The following is a 12547-nucleotide window of genomic DNA, read 5'->3' on the forward strand; positions in this document are numbered from 1 at the left end:
GATGCGTGTGCCCTCTGACCTAACAGTCTCAGAACCACCCTGTCGCAGGTCTGGCTGCTAGACACGTACGAGGATGTCCACTGCAGCATTATTTGCAGCGGCAGAGAGTTGGAGGCAAGTTAGTATGCAACACCGGAAGAACAGATTAGAAAAATCTGATAGATGAACAGTACAGAACTTTATGCAGCAGGAGGAAGTTGGGAGAAAGAAAGAGATAAAAAGCTATGCCCCTTATCTTTTATCAAGAGAGCAAAGATTTTTCCAGAAGCCTCACCCACTAGACTACTGCTTGCATTTCATTGGCCAAGATTGTGGCCAGTGGTCACACTTCACTAAAAAGTGACTAGAGAGAAGGGGGGTGTGGTTTACAGATAGGGATTGTGACATCTGATTAGTGCTATCTAACACCTAATCGAGTAGATTTCTTCTATTTGCTGCATAGAGCTCCATAGTGTGCATTCACCAGACTTGACCGTGAAGGCTAGAGGTGCAGTAGCCATCTCGTGACCATGAGGAAAAGTTAACAGACTCCCAGAGAAGGCCCTGCCACCATCAGTTTATATCAACACCAACAGCTTATCCCTGGACTTCTTAATCTTGTGTGAAGAATAAACCCCGATTTGGTTAAGCCACTTGTGGCAGTTGGGTTCGACAGCAGACAGCAGAAATAGATCTGGCTCGGTTAGACATAAAGGAGTGGAGAAACAGGTTCTAGGCTCAGAAACAGCTCCCAGCTTTGCCAAGCACATGACCTTTGCCTGTGATCGGAAGCATCAGTCACTATACTACAGGAAGCTGATGAATCAGGAAGCTGCTCACCAGAGCCCCACTACATCTGTCCTGATCCGTGACAGCAAAACAGATGTCCCATGGCATTTAGCTCTGTTCCAAATTTATGTCTTGCACAAGAGCAGAACCTAAATCACAGATTTCTAGCCCAGGGGAATTGAGGAAGTGTCCTTTTGGTTTTCCAGCTTCTGTAGTTCACAAGAAACACTCAAAGGAGTTTTGGATCGGTGTTGGCAGCCACCACACCGCAGAGGCCAGCTTTTGGTTGCTCACCACCAAAGACACTCCTAGCAGATACACTGCACCGAACGCAATGAGGGGAGATCTCCAGAACAGCACGGGGTGGAAAAAACAGAACGAGCTCTGTCACACAGTCCTACGGTGCTGGTTAAAACATACATAAACCAGGTAGAGGAGGAGAGGGGAAAATAAGAGGAAATCAGAGAGGGAGACAAACCATAAGAGACTCTTATCTCTAGGGAACAAACTGAGGGCTGCTGGAGGGGAGAGGGTGGGGATGGGGTAACTGGGTGATGAGCATTAAACAGGGCAATTGAGGTTATGAGCACTGGGTGTTATATGGAAGTGATGGCTCGCGAAACCCTGCTTCTGAAATTAATTTAATTTTTTAAAAAGATTTTATTTATTTATTCATGAGAGACACAGAGAGAGGCAGAGACACAGGCAGAGGGAGAAGCAAGCCCCATGCAGGGAGCCCGACGTGGGACTCGATCCAGGGTCCCCAGGATCACGCCCTGGGCCTAAAGCAGACGCTCAACCACTGAGCCACCCAGGCGTCCCCTGAAATTAATTTTAAAAACCATACTAAACCAACACTACCTTTTTTAATGCAATGTGCGTTTTCAAGGATATGTAAGTGCCGATTGGTAAAGGGAGGGAGGAGAAGAATGGGCTTTGGGGATCAGGGATGAAAGAGATCAAGCAAATAAAGTAAAATAAAAGCAGATCTCCTACCTGCTGATGGTGGGAATGATATAAACAGAAGAACAAGGTTGACTCCGTTTTCTACACCTGAGGTCCAAAAATGACCCGTTAAATTTAATATTTAGTATTAATTTAATTTAAAGCATGGTTTAATTATCATTCTAAAAATTATAAATAAAAAGAATTTAAAAAATAAAATAAAATAAAAATTATAAATAGGGGCAACCCGGGTGGCTCAGCGGTTTGGTGCCGCCTTGGGCCCAGGGCGTGATCCTGGAGACCCGGGGTCGAGTCCCACGTCGGGCTCCCTGCAAGCAGCCTGCTCCTCCCTCTGCCTGTGTCTCTGCCTCTCTCTCTGCGTCTCTCATGAATAAATAAATAAAATCTTTAAAAAATAATAATAATAATAAATAAATAATAAAAATTATAAATAATTTGATTGTTCTAACATCAACGCAATTTAAATATCCCGTACTTAGTTTACCATACCAGAACTAGTCCATGCGATTTACTAGATCGTAATTTCTGCACCCCTAATTAGGCAATTCTGTATCTTAATTTCCCCAGAACCTCAAAAAAAATAAAAATAAAAAAGATCCAGGTTATCCGTGGAGCCCCACCTCCCCCAGTCCCCCCAGTTCAAAGAGATGTCTGTGCTCCCACCCCCTCCTTCCACCTCCCCCTCCTCCATCCGCAAAGAGAAAGGGGCTGCGGGCTTTCCCGGCGGGGCCGGGACCTCTCACGACCTACCACCCTGCAGGGTGTCCCGAGGGGCGCGCTTCTGGGTCGGATGGGGGGGCCCAGGTGAGCGTGTCTGGAGGGGGCGGGGCCTCACCCTAGACACGCCCCCCGCGGGAGGAGCTGCCTGGTCTGGCCCCGCCCACTGGGGGCGGGGTCTCGGGAGGGTCAGGTGTCTGCGAGAGGGGAGCCCCCCCCCCCCCCCCCCCCCCCCCCCCCCGTGCGGGCTGCTCACCCAGCTTGATCCAGCTCAGCCCCGTGGGGGGGGGGGTTTGCAGCAGCTCCCTCCCTAAGTCCAGCCATCTGTTACCTGCCTCGCTTCCTGGGGAGAGAGAGCGCCCTGGGGCCGCCCCGGGGACCCGCCAGTGTGCCCCAGGAGTGCGGGGGATGCTGGCGCGCCGGCGGTGACTGCCTCCTAGGAGCCCCCACTCGCGGGTAAGGCCCCGAGGGAGAGAGGAGACGACCCCCGCTGCTGGACTCTTACTGGGGTCCCCCCCCACCAACTACTTCTGCCTCTTAGGGTTCCCGCCCACAGCTTGTCCTGCCCTAAGGTGGATGGGGAGCTGGGGCGCTGCCCTGGGGTCCAGGGAGACCCCATTCCCTTCTATTCTGTGTTGTAGATGCCAGCTGCATGAGGAGGAGGGACGGGCCTTCCTGTCCTCTTGTCCCCCCCTCCCCGACCCCAGCCTCCCACCCCTGCGCTGGAAGAGGAGGAGCCGCCCGTTGCACAGCATCCCCCACCCCATGTCTGAGGCATCGTCCTGCCCCGACCCGGAGACCCCTGCCTCGGGCTGCAGCCTGGGGGCCTTGTACTGGGCCTGTGTCCGCAATGACCCTGTCCAGCTCCAAGCCGCGTTGGACAGTGGGGTCTCCCCGGAAGAGGCCGCCCAGGTGGATGGCAATGGGAGGGTGAGCTCCCACCCCACACCCCCCCAGGTGTTTCCCAGGGCAGCTTGGGCATCTCTGTGTCCCCACCACACGACACTCATCCGGTGCCTGGATCCTTGGGAGGAAAGGAGGGGGTGAGGGGGGGGTCTGAACAGAGGTCGGGGCATCCCGGGTGAGGTGTGGGTTGAGAGGGCACAGGCCCCCAAGGGGATCCTGGAGGAGCGCGCTGGGGCTGAGCTGCCCCTCCCCCAGACAGGCCTCATGGTCGCCTGCTACCACGGCTTCGGCAGTGTGGTGGCCCTGCTCAGCCGCTGCCCTTTCCTCGATGTGAACCAGCAGGATAAAGAAGGGGACACAGCCCTCATGCTGGCTGCCCAAGCAGGTGAGACACTGTTGGCCTTACCTCCCACCACTTCCCCCCCTTCACACAGGGTCACAATCCCCTACTTCTTGTGTAACTTCCTCCCACCCAAAGCACTGTTGTGTTTGGTGGACGGGGGTCCGGGGCTTCATCACCCTCTTTTGGGGGAGAGCTAAGCCCCATCCTTGGTGCCCTGCAGGCCATGTGCCTCTGGTGAGTCTCCTGCTCAACTACTACCCAGGCCTGGACCTGGAGCGCCGGGACCAGCGGGGGCTAACAGCACTGATGAAGGCCGCCATGCGGGACCGTTCGGAATGCGTGGCTGCCCTCCTCATGGCAGGTGCATGGGGCCTGGACCGGGATTTGTGACCTCCAGTCCCTCCGCAAGCCTTCCAGCCTGATGCTAAGTCAGCTGGATAGTTGTCAGGTGGAGGTGGAGGATCAACCTAGGCTGACTTCCTGGAGGAGGGGAGTGTGCATGAGCCTCTCACAACCAGCAAAACCCAGCTACTGGTAGCTCTATTTACACTGTGAATGTTGGTCTCAGAAAAGAAAGCTTGGGAGGATAACCTAGACCCGCTGGAGAAAAAAAAAAAAAACCCTGATATCCGGAACCAGACCCTTGGGTTCTAGTCCTGGCTCTGCCGCCAGCTGAGTGACCCTGGGCAGATGGCTTCCCTCTCTGGGCCTTACCAGTACAATGAGGGTGTTGGCTTTCTCTGGGATGACTTCCATCTCTGACAAGCCAGGGTCCAAGGGACACGATGACACGTCGTCGAGGCATGTGGCCGTGTGGAGTCTTTCTGGGGTGAAGTCCACACTGCTCATGCAGCCTTGGGCCTTCACCATTCCCTGAGTGGGCTTGCCATCTGTTGGTCACCCCGGGGAACCCCAGCCTCCAACTCTTCCTTTCCCTATCCCATCTGACTGTGTTGGGGTGAGAAGGGAGGAAACTTTCACCCCTCCTTTATCCCAAAGTGGCTGCTATTTCCCCACCCCAGATTAAAGGGGTGTGGTGATGAAGAGAAGGGGGTGGGGCCAGCAGGACCCCCCTCTACCTGTCCAGCAGGTACAGCTCAGGCCTCCGCCAACCTGCCCACCAACCCTTCCTTGCCTCAGGAGGTCCCTATTCTGCTCCAGGTTTGGAGACCGCCCCCTCCAACCAGGTCCCTCTGACGCCTTTCCTACTCTCTGGACTTTAATTTTATCATATATTAATAAAGTGGCCCGAGGCTGTGGCCACTGACGGCTCCCAGATTCCAGCTGCAACAGGATGGGACTCTGTGGTCCTTAATCTAACCCAAATCAGTCCCGCTGCTAAAGAATCTGCCCTTCTGCAAGCCACCGATCCCTGTCCCCACCCCATGTCACTCCCGTGCCCCCTCCCAGGCGCTGACCTGACCGCGGTGGACCCTGTTCGGGGCAAGACGGCCCTGGAGTGGGCAGTGCTGACGGACAGCTTCGACACCGTGCAGAGGATCCGGAAGCTGCTGCGGCGCCCGCGCATAGAGCAGCTCAGCCAGCAGTACCAGCCCGAGTGGCCAGCCTTGCCCGGGCTTGTGGCCCAGGCCCAGGCCCAGGGCGCCCCATCTCTCCTAGAGCGACTGCAGGCCACCCTGAGCCTCCCCTTTGCCCAGCCTCCGCAGGAGGGGGGGGTCCTGGACCATCTTGTGACCATCACGACCAGCCTGGCCAGTCCCTTCCTCACCACCGCCTGCCACACTCTGTGCCCAGACTGCCCACCTACGCTGGGCACCCGGAGCAAGTCTGTGCCAGAGCTGCTGGGCACTGCCCCGCCCCCGCCCCCAGCCCCGCAGCCCCCCCAGGTAGTCCCTGGCTCCCGGGTCCTCATCCCCTACCAGAGCCGTCAGGGCATGTTGAGTGTGTGCCCTCAGTGGCTACAACCCAGAGACAGTAGCACCCCGAGGCCCCAGGCCCCCAAGATCCACCTGTCCAAGGCATCCTCACCTCCCAGACAGTTCAAGCTAGAGTTTAGGCCTCGAGAGACTCAGAAGCTCGCCCTTCCTATCTGGAGATACCAGGAGCTCAGGCTGGAGAGGAGGAGGCAGGAGGAGGAGGCTAGGTGGGCACAGAATCAGGGGAAGATGGGCTAGGCCAGGCTGGGAGCAGGGGATCGGGCCCTCCCTAAGGCTCCTTGGCCCTCTAGAGCCCCTTCTGCTTACCCACCCACCTCCGTGCAAATGATTCTACTCTAACCTACCTAGGACGTTATTTATACAGCGTTGTTTGCGATCAGATCATAAGAGTGGAAACAACCTAAGTGTCCATCACCTGAGCTAGAGGACTAGCTACATTGATCCTGGGCTTAATTACCGCACATCCCTATGTGGTCTTCCACACAGCGGTAAAACAAGGTAGGGACACTCTTTCTTTTTTTTTTTTTTTTAAAGATTTTATTTATTTATTCATGAGAGACAGAGGTGGGGGCGCAGAGACACAGGCAGAGGGAGAAGCAGGCTCCATGCAGGGAGCCCAACACGGGACTCGATCCGGGGACTCCAGGATCATGCCCTGGGCCGGAGGCAGGTGCTAAACCGCTGAGCCACCCGGGGATCCCAGGGAAGCTCTTTATGTTCTGATGGAAAACTACCTTCAGGATGCATTAAGTGCAAATAGTCAGGGGGTGGAGCAGCGTGTAGGCATACGACTTTTAATTTGTCAAAGTAAAATTTACACCAAGATAAACTTGACTAATACAAGCATATAGTGAGTACCAGGATGTGTTGAACTATTAGTGAATGAGGGATCGAAGGAGGGAAAGAAAGAACCATTACTGACAGTGGAGGGGAGAATGCTTGAATAAGATTGGAAAAGTATGTAAAACAATTTTTCAAAAAAAAAAAAAAAAGATTGGAAAGGCAGGTACAAAAAAAGTTAACTCCTACATGGCAAAACCATCACTTTTTGGTTTTGCCAGACAAAGATAATTTGCTATTTATCAATCTTCTACAGCTTAACCGCTTAACTTTATATATAATAGAGTCTGGGCCCCAATCAAGAGTAAATAGTACGTCAAACAAAATTACTTCCCCTAGATGACCCATAGGTGGGGTTATTAGCCAATGATCTAAAATTTCTTGAAAAGGCACTTAGTAATTTTGTGTGTGTGCCTTATTTACAATTTTTTTTGACTCAGGGTTTTTTTTTTTTTTTTTTTTTAAGATTCTATTTTTAAGTAATGGCCACACCCAACCCGGGGCTCAGACTCACAACCCTGGGATTAAGAGTTGCGTGCTCCACTGACTGAGCCAGCCAGGCACCCCTGGGTATTTTTTTTTTCTTTTTTCCTTTTTTTTTTTTTTTTAAGATTTTATTTTTATTTATGAGAGAGAGACAGAGAAAGAGAGTGGGGGAAGGAGCAGGACAAGCAGAGTCTGAGCAGAGCTGAGAGCTCGACACAAGGCTCAACTCCATGATCTTGGGACCAGGATCCCTCAGACTGTCAACCCCCAGTCACCCAGGCACCCCCACCCCCACCCCGGGAATTTTTTTTTTTAACACATTTGCTCCATAAATACATTTGTTTGCTTATTTGTAATAATAAAAGCAACCGTTTATAAGGTGCTTACTATATATATTAGTGCATTTAACACTCCCAATAATCCTAGGAGGATTTTATCCTCGAGGACACGGGACACAGAAGAGGCAAGGAATTGCTGGGGTCACACACTAGAAACTGACAGAGACCAGGACTGAGAGCCAGCCATCGAGGAGTGGAGGCCAGGCCCTGGGCTAGAACCCGGCTGCCTCGCGGGAACCTCCGTGGGAAGAAACACGGCCCTTTGCTCAGGAAGATGACTGAGCAACTGACCTCTAAGAGCAGAAGGGAAACTTTCCACCGAATATTTTTTTGAGACTTTTGACTTTTTAAAAAATCAGCTTTATTTTTTAGAACAGTTTTAGATTTACAGAAGAGTTGTGGAGATGGTGCAGAGTTCCCATACGCCCTCCACTCCTGACCTCTATTTTTGACCCGAGTATAGTATATTTGTTACAGTTGATGAACCAAGGGACACCTGGGTGGCTCAGCGGTTGGGTTGCTGCCTTCGGCTCAGGTTGTGACCCTGGGATCCGGGATCGAGTCCCACATTGGGCTCCTGCGAAGAGCCTGCTCTTGTCTCTGCCTCTCTGCCTCTCTCTCTCTCTCTCTCTCTGTGTGTGTGTGTCTCTCATGGATAAACAAATGAATCTTAAGAAAAAAACAGTCGATGAACCAACATTAATACATCATTGTTACTGAAGTCTAACCTTTATTCCGATTTCCTTAGATTTTCCCTAATGTCCCTTTTCTGTCCGGAATTCCAACCACGATACATTACATTTAGTTGTCATGTTGCTGTAGATTCCTCTTGATGGTGACAGATTCTCAGATATTCCCTGTTTCGGATGACCTTGACAATTTTGAGGCATACTTACCAGGTATTTAGCAGAAAAATCCCTCAGTTGGGATTTGTCTGATGTTTTTCTCATGATGAGACGGGGGTTATGAGCTTTCAGGAGGAAGACCACAGGGGTGACATGCCATTCTCATCACATCACATGAAGGGCACGTGCTGTGAACGTCACGGTGAGGGAGCCTTGGTCACCTGCCTGAAGCCGTGTTTGTCAGGTTTCTCCCTGTGATGTCACTCTTCCTTCCCCCTTTGTACAGCGTGCTTCTTGGAAGGAAGTCATTACGTGAAGCCCACACTGAAGGAGTGGGGAGTTATGTCCCATCTTCCTGGAGGTGGAGCATCTACATAAATTACTTGGGGATTATTCTGCACAGAACGTTTTGACTTTTTAGTCATGTGTTACTAAATTTTGAAAAATTAAAAAATGAAAAATAAACCTGTTCTTTGAATAGGGGAAAGCACACAGACACACTGAAGTGACAATGACTTGTTTGGGTTAGATAGTGCGTGATTTCTCCCAGAGGGTTCTTTTTTTTTTTTTTTTAAGATTTATTTATTTGAGAGAGAGAGCACAAGTGGGGAGGAGGGAAAGAAAGGAGCAGACTCCTGCTAAGCACAGAGCCCGACATTGTACTTGATCTCATGACCTTGAAATCATGATCTGAGCTGAAACCAAGAGTCAGATGCTCAGTCTACTGAGCCACCCAGGTGCCCCTTTGCTGGAGGCTTCTGAAGGCAACTATGGTGGACTGGGCCACTCCAGTCCATTAGTCTAGTTCAAGGCTAATTGATCATTTCCTACCTGCGTGAATACGGCACTTAAGTTCCCCTCGCCCCTGTTTTCTCGTCTGTTAATGGGAGGAGACAGGGTTTGGGGAGAGATCCGTTGGATAACATGGTGAAGACGTACTGTAAACTGTAAAATGCTACCAAGATTTGAGGTGCTGTGGAAGGGCCATGGGGAACTAAGTTGGGTCGAGCTGTTTCCAGGCCTCCGGGATGGAGCTCAAGTCCTTTCCTCCCATGGAAGCCAGGGAAAGAAGCTACATCTGCAGGCTTGGAACAGCACGGTGGTTGCACGCTCAGCCTAGGAGCTGGCCGGCGACCTTGGGCAAGTCACTGAGCCTCTCTGAGCCTCCGCCTCTCCCACCTCGAGTGGAGGTAATGAAAACACGTTCCACGGGGCCGCTGGGAACGTTCAGTGAGCGTGGAGCACTTTGCATTGTCCCCCCCTTAGCATCACCACTGTCCTCTCTCAGCCTCTCCCTGCCATGTCCCACAGGCGTGAGTTGTCCTAGGGCGCAGGGGCAGCCTGGGCATCTTCAGGACCAGAGAAGTAGCCCCCCGTGGCTCTCTCCCTCCCTCCCGTTAGTGTGGGCTGCATCTGGGCTGGATCTGGGCTCGGGGTGGGGGTGGGGGTCAATTTTCCAGCAGAGGCAAGCCTCTCCACCTTGGAGACCACCGTCTGCCCCTGGCCAGCCTGGGCCGCTCCAGTTACAGGCCTGCAGTCCCGCAAGCGCTCCTCCCAGGCCAAGCCATTTACCTCTAATCCTCTCACAGCTGCCAGCCTTTCAGGCCCCAGGGAGGAAAGAAGCCGACGTCAGCCTCTCCACCAGCATCCCCGCTGCTCCCCGCCAGCCCGGCTCCTGCAGCTTCCACGTGTCAGCAGAGGCCGAGGGCCTCAGGACCAGGCCCCTGGCTGTGCTCGGCCAAGGGCAGCTCCCGGGCTTGGATCCTGGCCCCAACTCTGACCATGTCTGTGACCAGGGACCGCTCGCAGCCTCAGTCTCTTTGTTTGTTTTTTTGTTTTGTTTAAAGGTTTTATTTATTTATTCATGAGAGACACACAGAGAGAGGCAGAGACACAGGCAGAGGAGAAGGAAAAGCAGCCTCCACGCAGGGAGCCCGATGCAGGACTTGATCCCAGGACCCCGGGATCACGCCCTGAGCCGAAGGCAGATGCTCAACCACTGAGCCACCCAGGCGTCCCTCAGTCTCCTCACCTGTAACCTCAAGTGGTGATAATATGTAATCCCTGCTTCCCAGGGTCCTCCTGCAGCCCAAACAGGAGAGGTGTGCTGGGCACTGTGCGTGGCCCGGGCCAGCAGTCAGCGCCCAGCGGACAATGGGTTCTGTGTCTGTGCTGATGGGCCAGGGTGTGGCCAAGGGGCAGCTCCATGGGGGAGGCCAGTGGACCCGTCCTTGGAACCCTGTGGCCTTCCTGGTGGTTCCAGGATGTTGATCTGGTGGGCCCTGAAGGGGAAACGCATGCTTTTTCCAGACAGCCTTCCCAGACCAGCTCCTGTGAGCTCTGTGCCCCCAAGCCCAGTGCATGCTGGGCCTGCAGCCCATCCCCGCTGCACTGATGGCTGGCCAGCCTGCCCCCTGAATGCCCCTGGCCACCCTCACCCTGCCCCATGGGGGGGATCCTACAGAAAGGACTGAGAAGTTGGCCTTCTGGACACCCTGGGATGTCAGCCAGGCCTGTGAGGACTCTTGGGACACCCTCCCCTCACTCCTGCATGGGCAGAAGCTGGGTTTGTCTCCCTAGTCCCTGGCTTTGAGCCCAGCCTGTCCAGGTTTAATAAACGTGTATAGACGAGAGTGGAGTTCAGGTTCCACCAAGATCTGGGAGGCTCAGGGGGCCCTTTATCATCTCCTTCCTCTTTGTAGGGCCTGTCCTGGTCCAGGAGCCACGGTGTCCCCACTCACCCCAGGGCATGCCCCAGAAAAGTGCTGCTGGGCCGAGAGAGGGCGGGGGGGTGCACGTATGTAGGGAGGACAGAGGGGCAGGTGGGGATCACTGGTTTATGCCCCTTTTTTTCCAAACTGGGGCACCCGAACAGGATTCCCTCCCCTCTAGCAGTCGTACTTTCCAAATGGTTGGAAACACCCATGCCACACCAACCACGAGGCCCCGCTTCCCTCCTCACCCCCCCCATTCCTCTCCCTGACCTCTGAGGACATTTCCCCCGTCAGATTTCAGCTGGTCTCACTGACAAACCACCTGGCTGGGGTTCCTGCAGAGAATCAGAGCTGCACACTTTGCTCCCTTTCCTCAGGGGGACCCTGGTTGAGGAAGGTGCCGTGTCTGGAGGGAGGACTTGATGGCAGGGCTTGGCGTGGGAGGGGCCCTGCCACTTGCATCAGTCACATGGGCAACAGCATGGCCAATACCCGGCCAGCCAGGGTCCCACAGGGGCCTGCAGGTTCCCAGGCACAGAAGTACACACAGGCCGGCTGCCCACCCGGCCCCGGCAAAGCACACACGAACCCACCCCATCACACAGGTACACAAGCACACAGACCCACTGACAGAGGGGGAAATAAAGGCAGGTTCCCCCTCCCTGGGGTCCCGTCTGCACCATGCACTGCCCAGGTGACTGTGCTCCGAGTCGTGGTCTGTTCAGCGACTTGCAGTGGGCCTTGGTGGGGGGAGGGGGGCCTCGTTCACCCTTAGACCTCGCTGAAAAGCCATGCTCCTCGGAGGGAAAGGAGAGAGTAGAGCAAGTCAAAACCTAAATCCTGCTTTGTGGCTATTTACTCCAGACCAGCCTTGGATACCTCCCAACCACTATTTCCTACATCCGTGCCCATGATCTGCTTTCGGGGAATTTGGGGCAGAGGACTTCAGATGAGGGGGCCCTAGAATCAAGAACTTGCTGACGGCCCTCCATACCAGGCTGTCTGGTACTGCAAGGACAGAGCCTGGGCACGGATGCCGGAGGGGTGGGAAAGGGGCAGGATTTATGGCATTTCCCCTCCAGCTGGAAACAAAGGCAGATTCCTGTGTCCAGTTCCAGCAATCCGGTCCCACCCACCCGAGTGGCTGGAGCCGAAGGAAATCCCGCTGGCCTGTGGCCTCACCCAGCCGCTCAGACCCTCTTTCAAACAATCTCTCCCCGCTGGGGCCATACCAGCTCTCAAATCCTGGGGAGCTGCTCCTTGTCCAAATACCAAGCCCTCCCCATTGGGGATAGTCCCCTTAACCCCACAGACTCTCTCCTTAGGCAGTAACGGTCCCCTTGGCACCACCCAAGAGCCTACCAGGCCTCTACCCCCTTGCTGGGCAACTCTGCCTACCCTCACCCCACAAATTTGGGATCTACTTTTTAGAGTGGGCCAAAGTCTTGATGGAACTCTGGTGTCATCCTAAACACTCAGCCAGACCTTCAAGGCACCTCCAACGATCTTTCAACCGAACATCCCCCAGTAACAAGATGTTCACCTCAACTTGACACGTCTTCCTTCACGGTAGCACAACTGCAGCTCTGGGGAAGGGTGCGGAGTCTTAATTAGCGAAAAGTCACGAGATACTGTGGGACGCCAATAGAATAAGAACTAAAGATGCATTACTTAAACTTATAAAATAATAATATAATGATCAATAATTAGAAGGGAAAGAAAAGAG

The 12547-nt window shown here is 53.6% G+C and overlaps 1 protein-coding gene across 1 annotated transcript; it reads left to right on the plus strand.

Moving 5' to 3' along the window:
• The first annotated feature begins 3621 nt into the window (after nucleotides 1–3621).
• ANKRD33 (ankyrin repeat domain 33) lies at nucleotides 3622–5888 on the plus strand. Its single transcript, XM_038576167.1, has 4 exons — nucleotides 3622–3742; nucleotides 3921–4082; nucleotides 4969–5004; nucleotides 5111–5888. The coding sequence occupies exons 1-4, from the start codon at nucleotides 3622–3624 to the stop codon at nucleotides 5833–5835; spliced, it is 1044 nt and encodes a 347-aa protein (XP_038432095.1). The 3' UTR covers nucleotides 5836–5888.
• Nucleotides 5889–12547: the final 6659 nt, after the last annotated feature.

Source organism: Canis lupus, chromosome 27 (assembly GCF_011100685.1).
Source record: "Canis lupus familiaris isolate Mischka breed German Shepherd chromosome 27, alternate assembly UU_Cfam_GSD_1.0, whole genome shotgun sequence".
In the NCBI taxonomy this organism is placed as follows: domain Eukaryota; kingdom Metazoa; phylum Chordata; class Mammalia; order Carnivora; family Canidae; genus Canis; species Canis lupus.

Excerpts from the sequence above, each read along its gene's own strand:
- ANKRD33 (XM_038576167.1), top strand. The coding sequence starts at position 3,622 with ATGGTCGCCTGCTACCACGGCTTCGGCAGTGTGGTGGCCCTGCTCAGC. Across the intron at positions 3,743-3,920 it reads CATGCTGGCTGCCCAAGCAG|GCCATGTGCCTCTGGTGAGT; the intron begins GTGAGACACTGT and ends GGTGCCCTGCAG. Across the intron at positions 4,083-4,968 it reads TGCATGGGGCCTGGACCGGG|GGCTCCCAGATTCCAGCTGC; the intron begins ATTTGTGACCTC and ends GTGGCCACTGAC.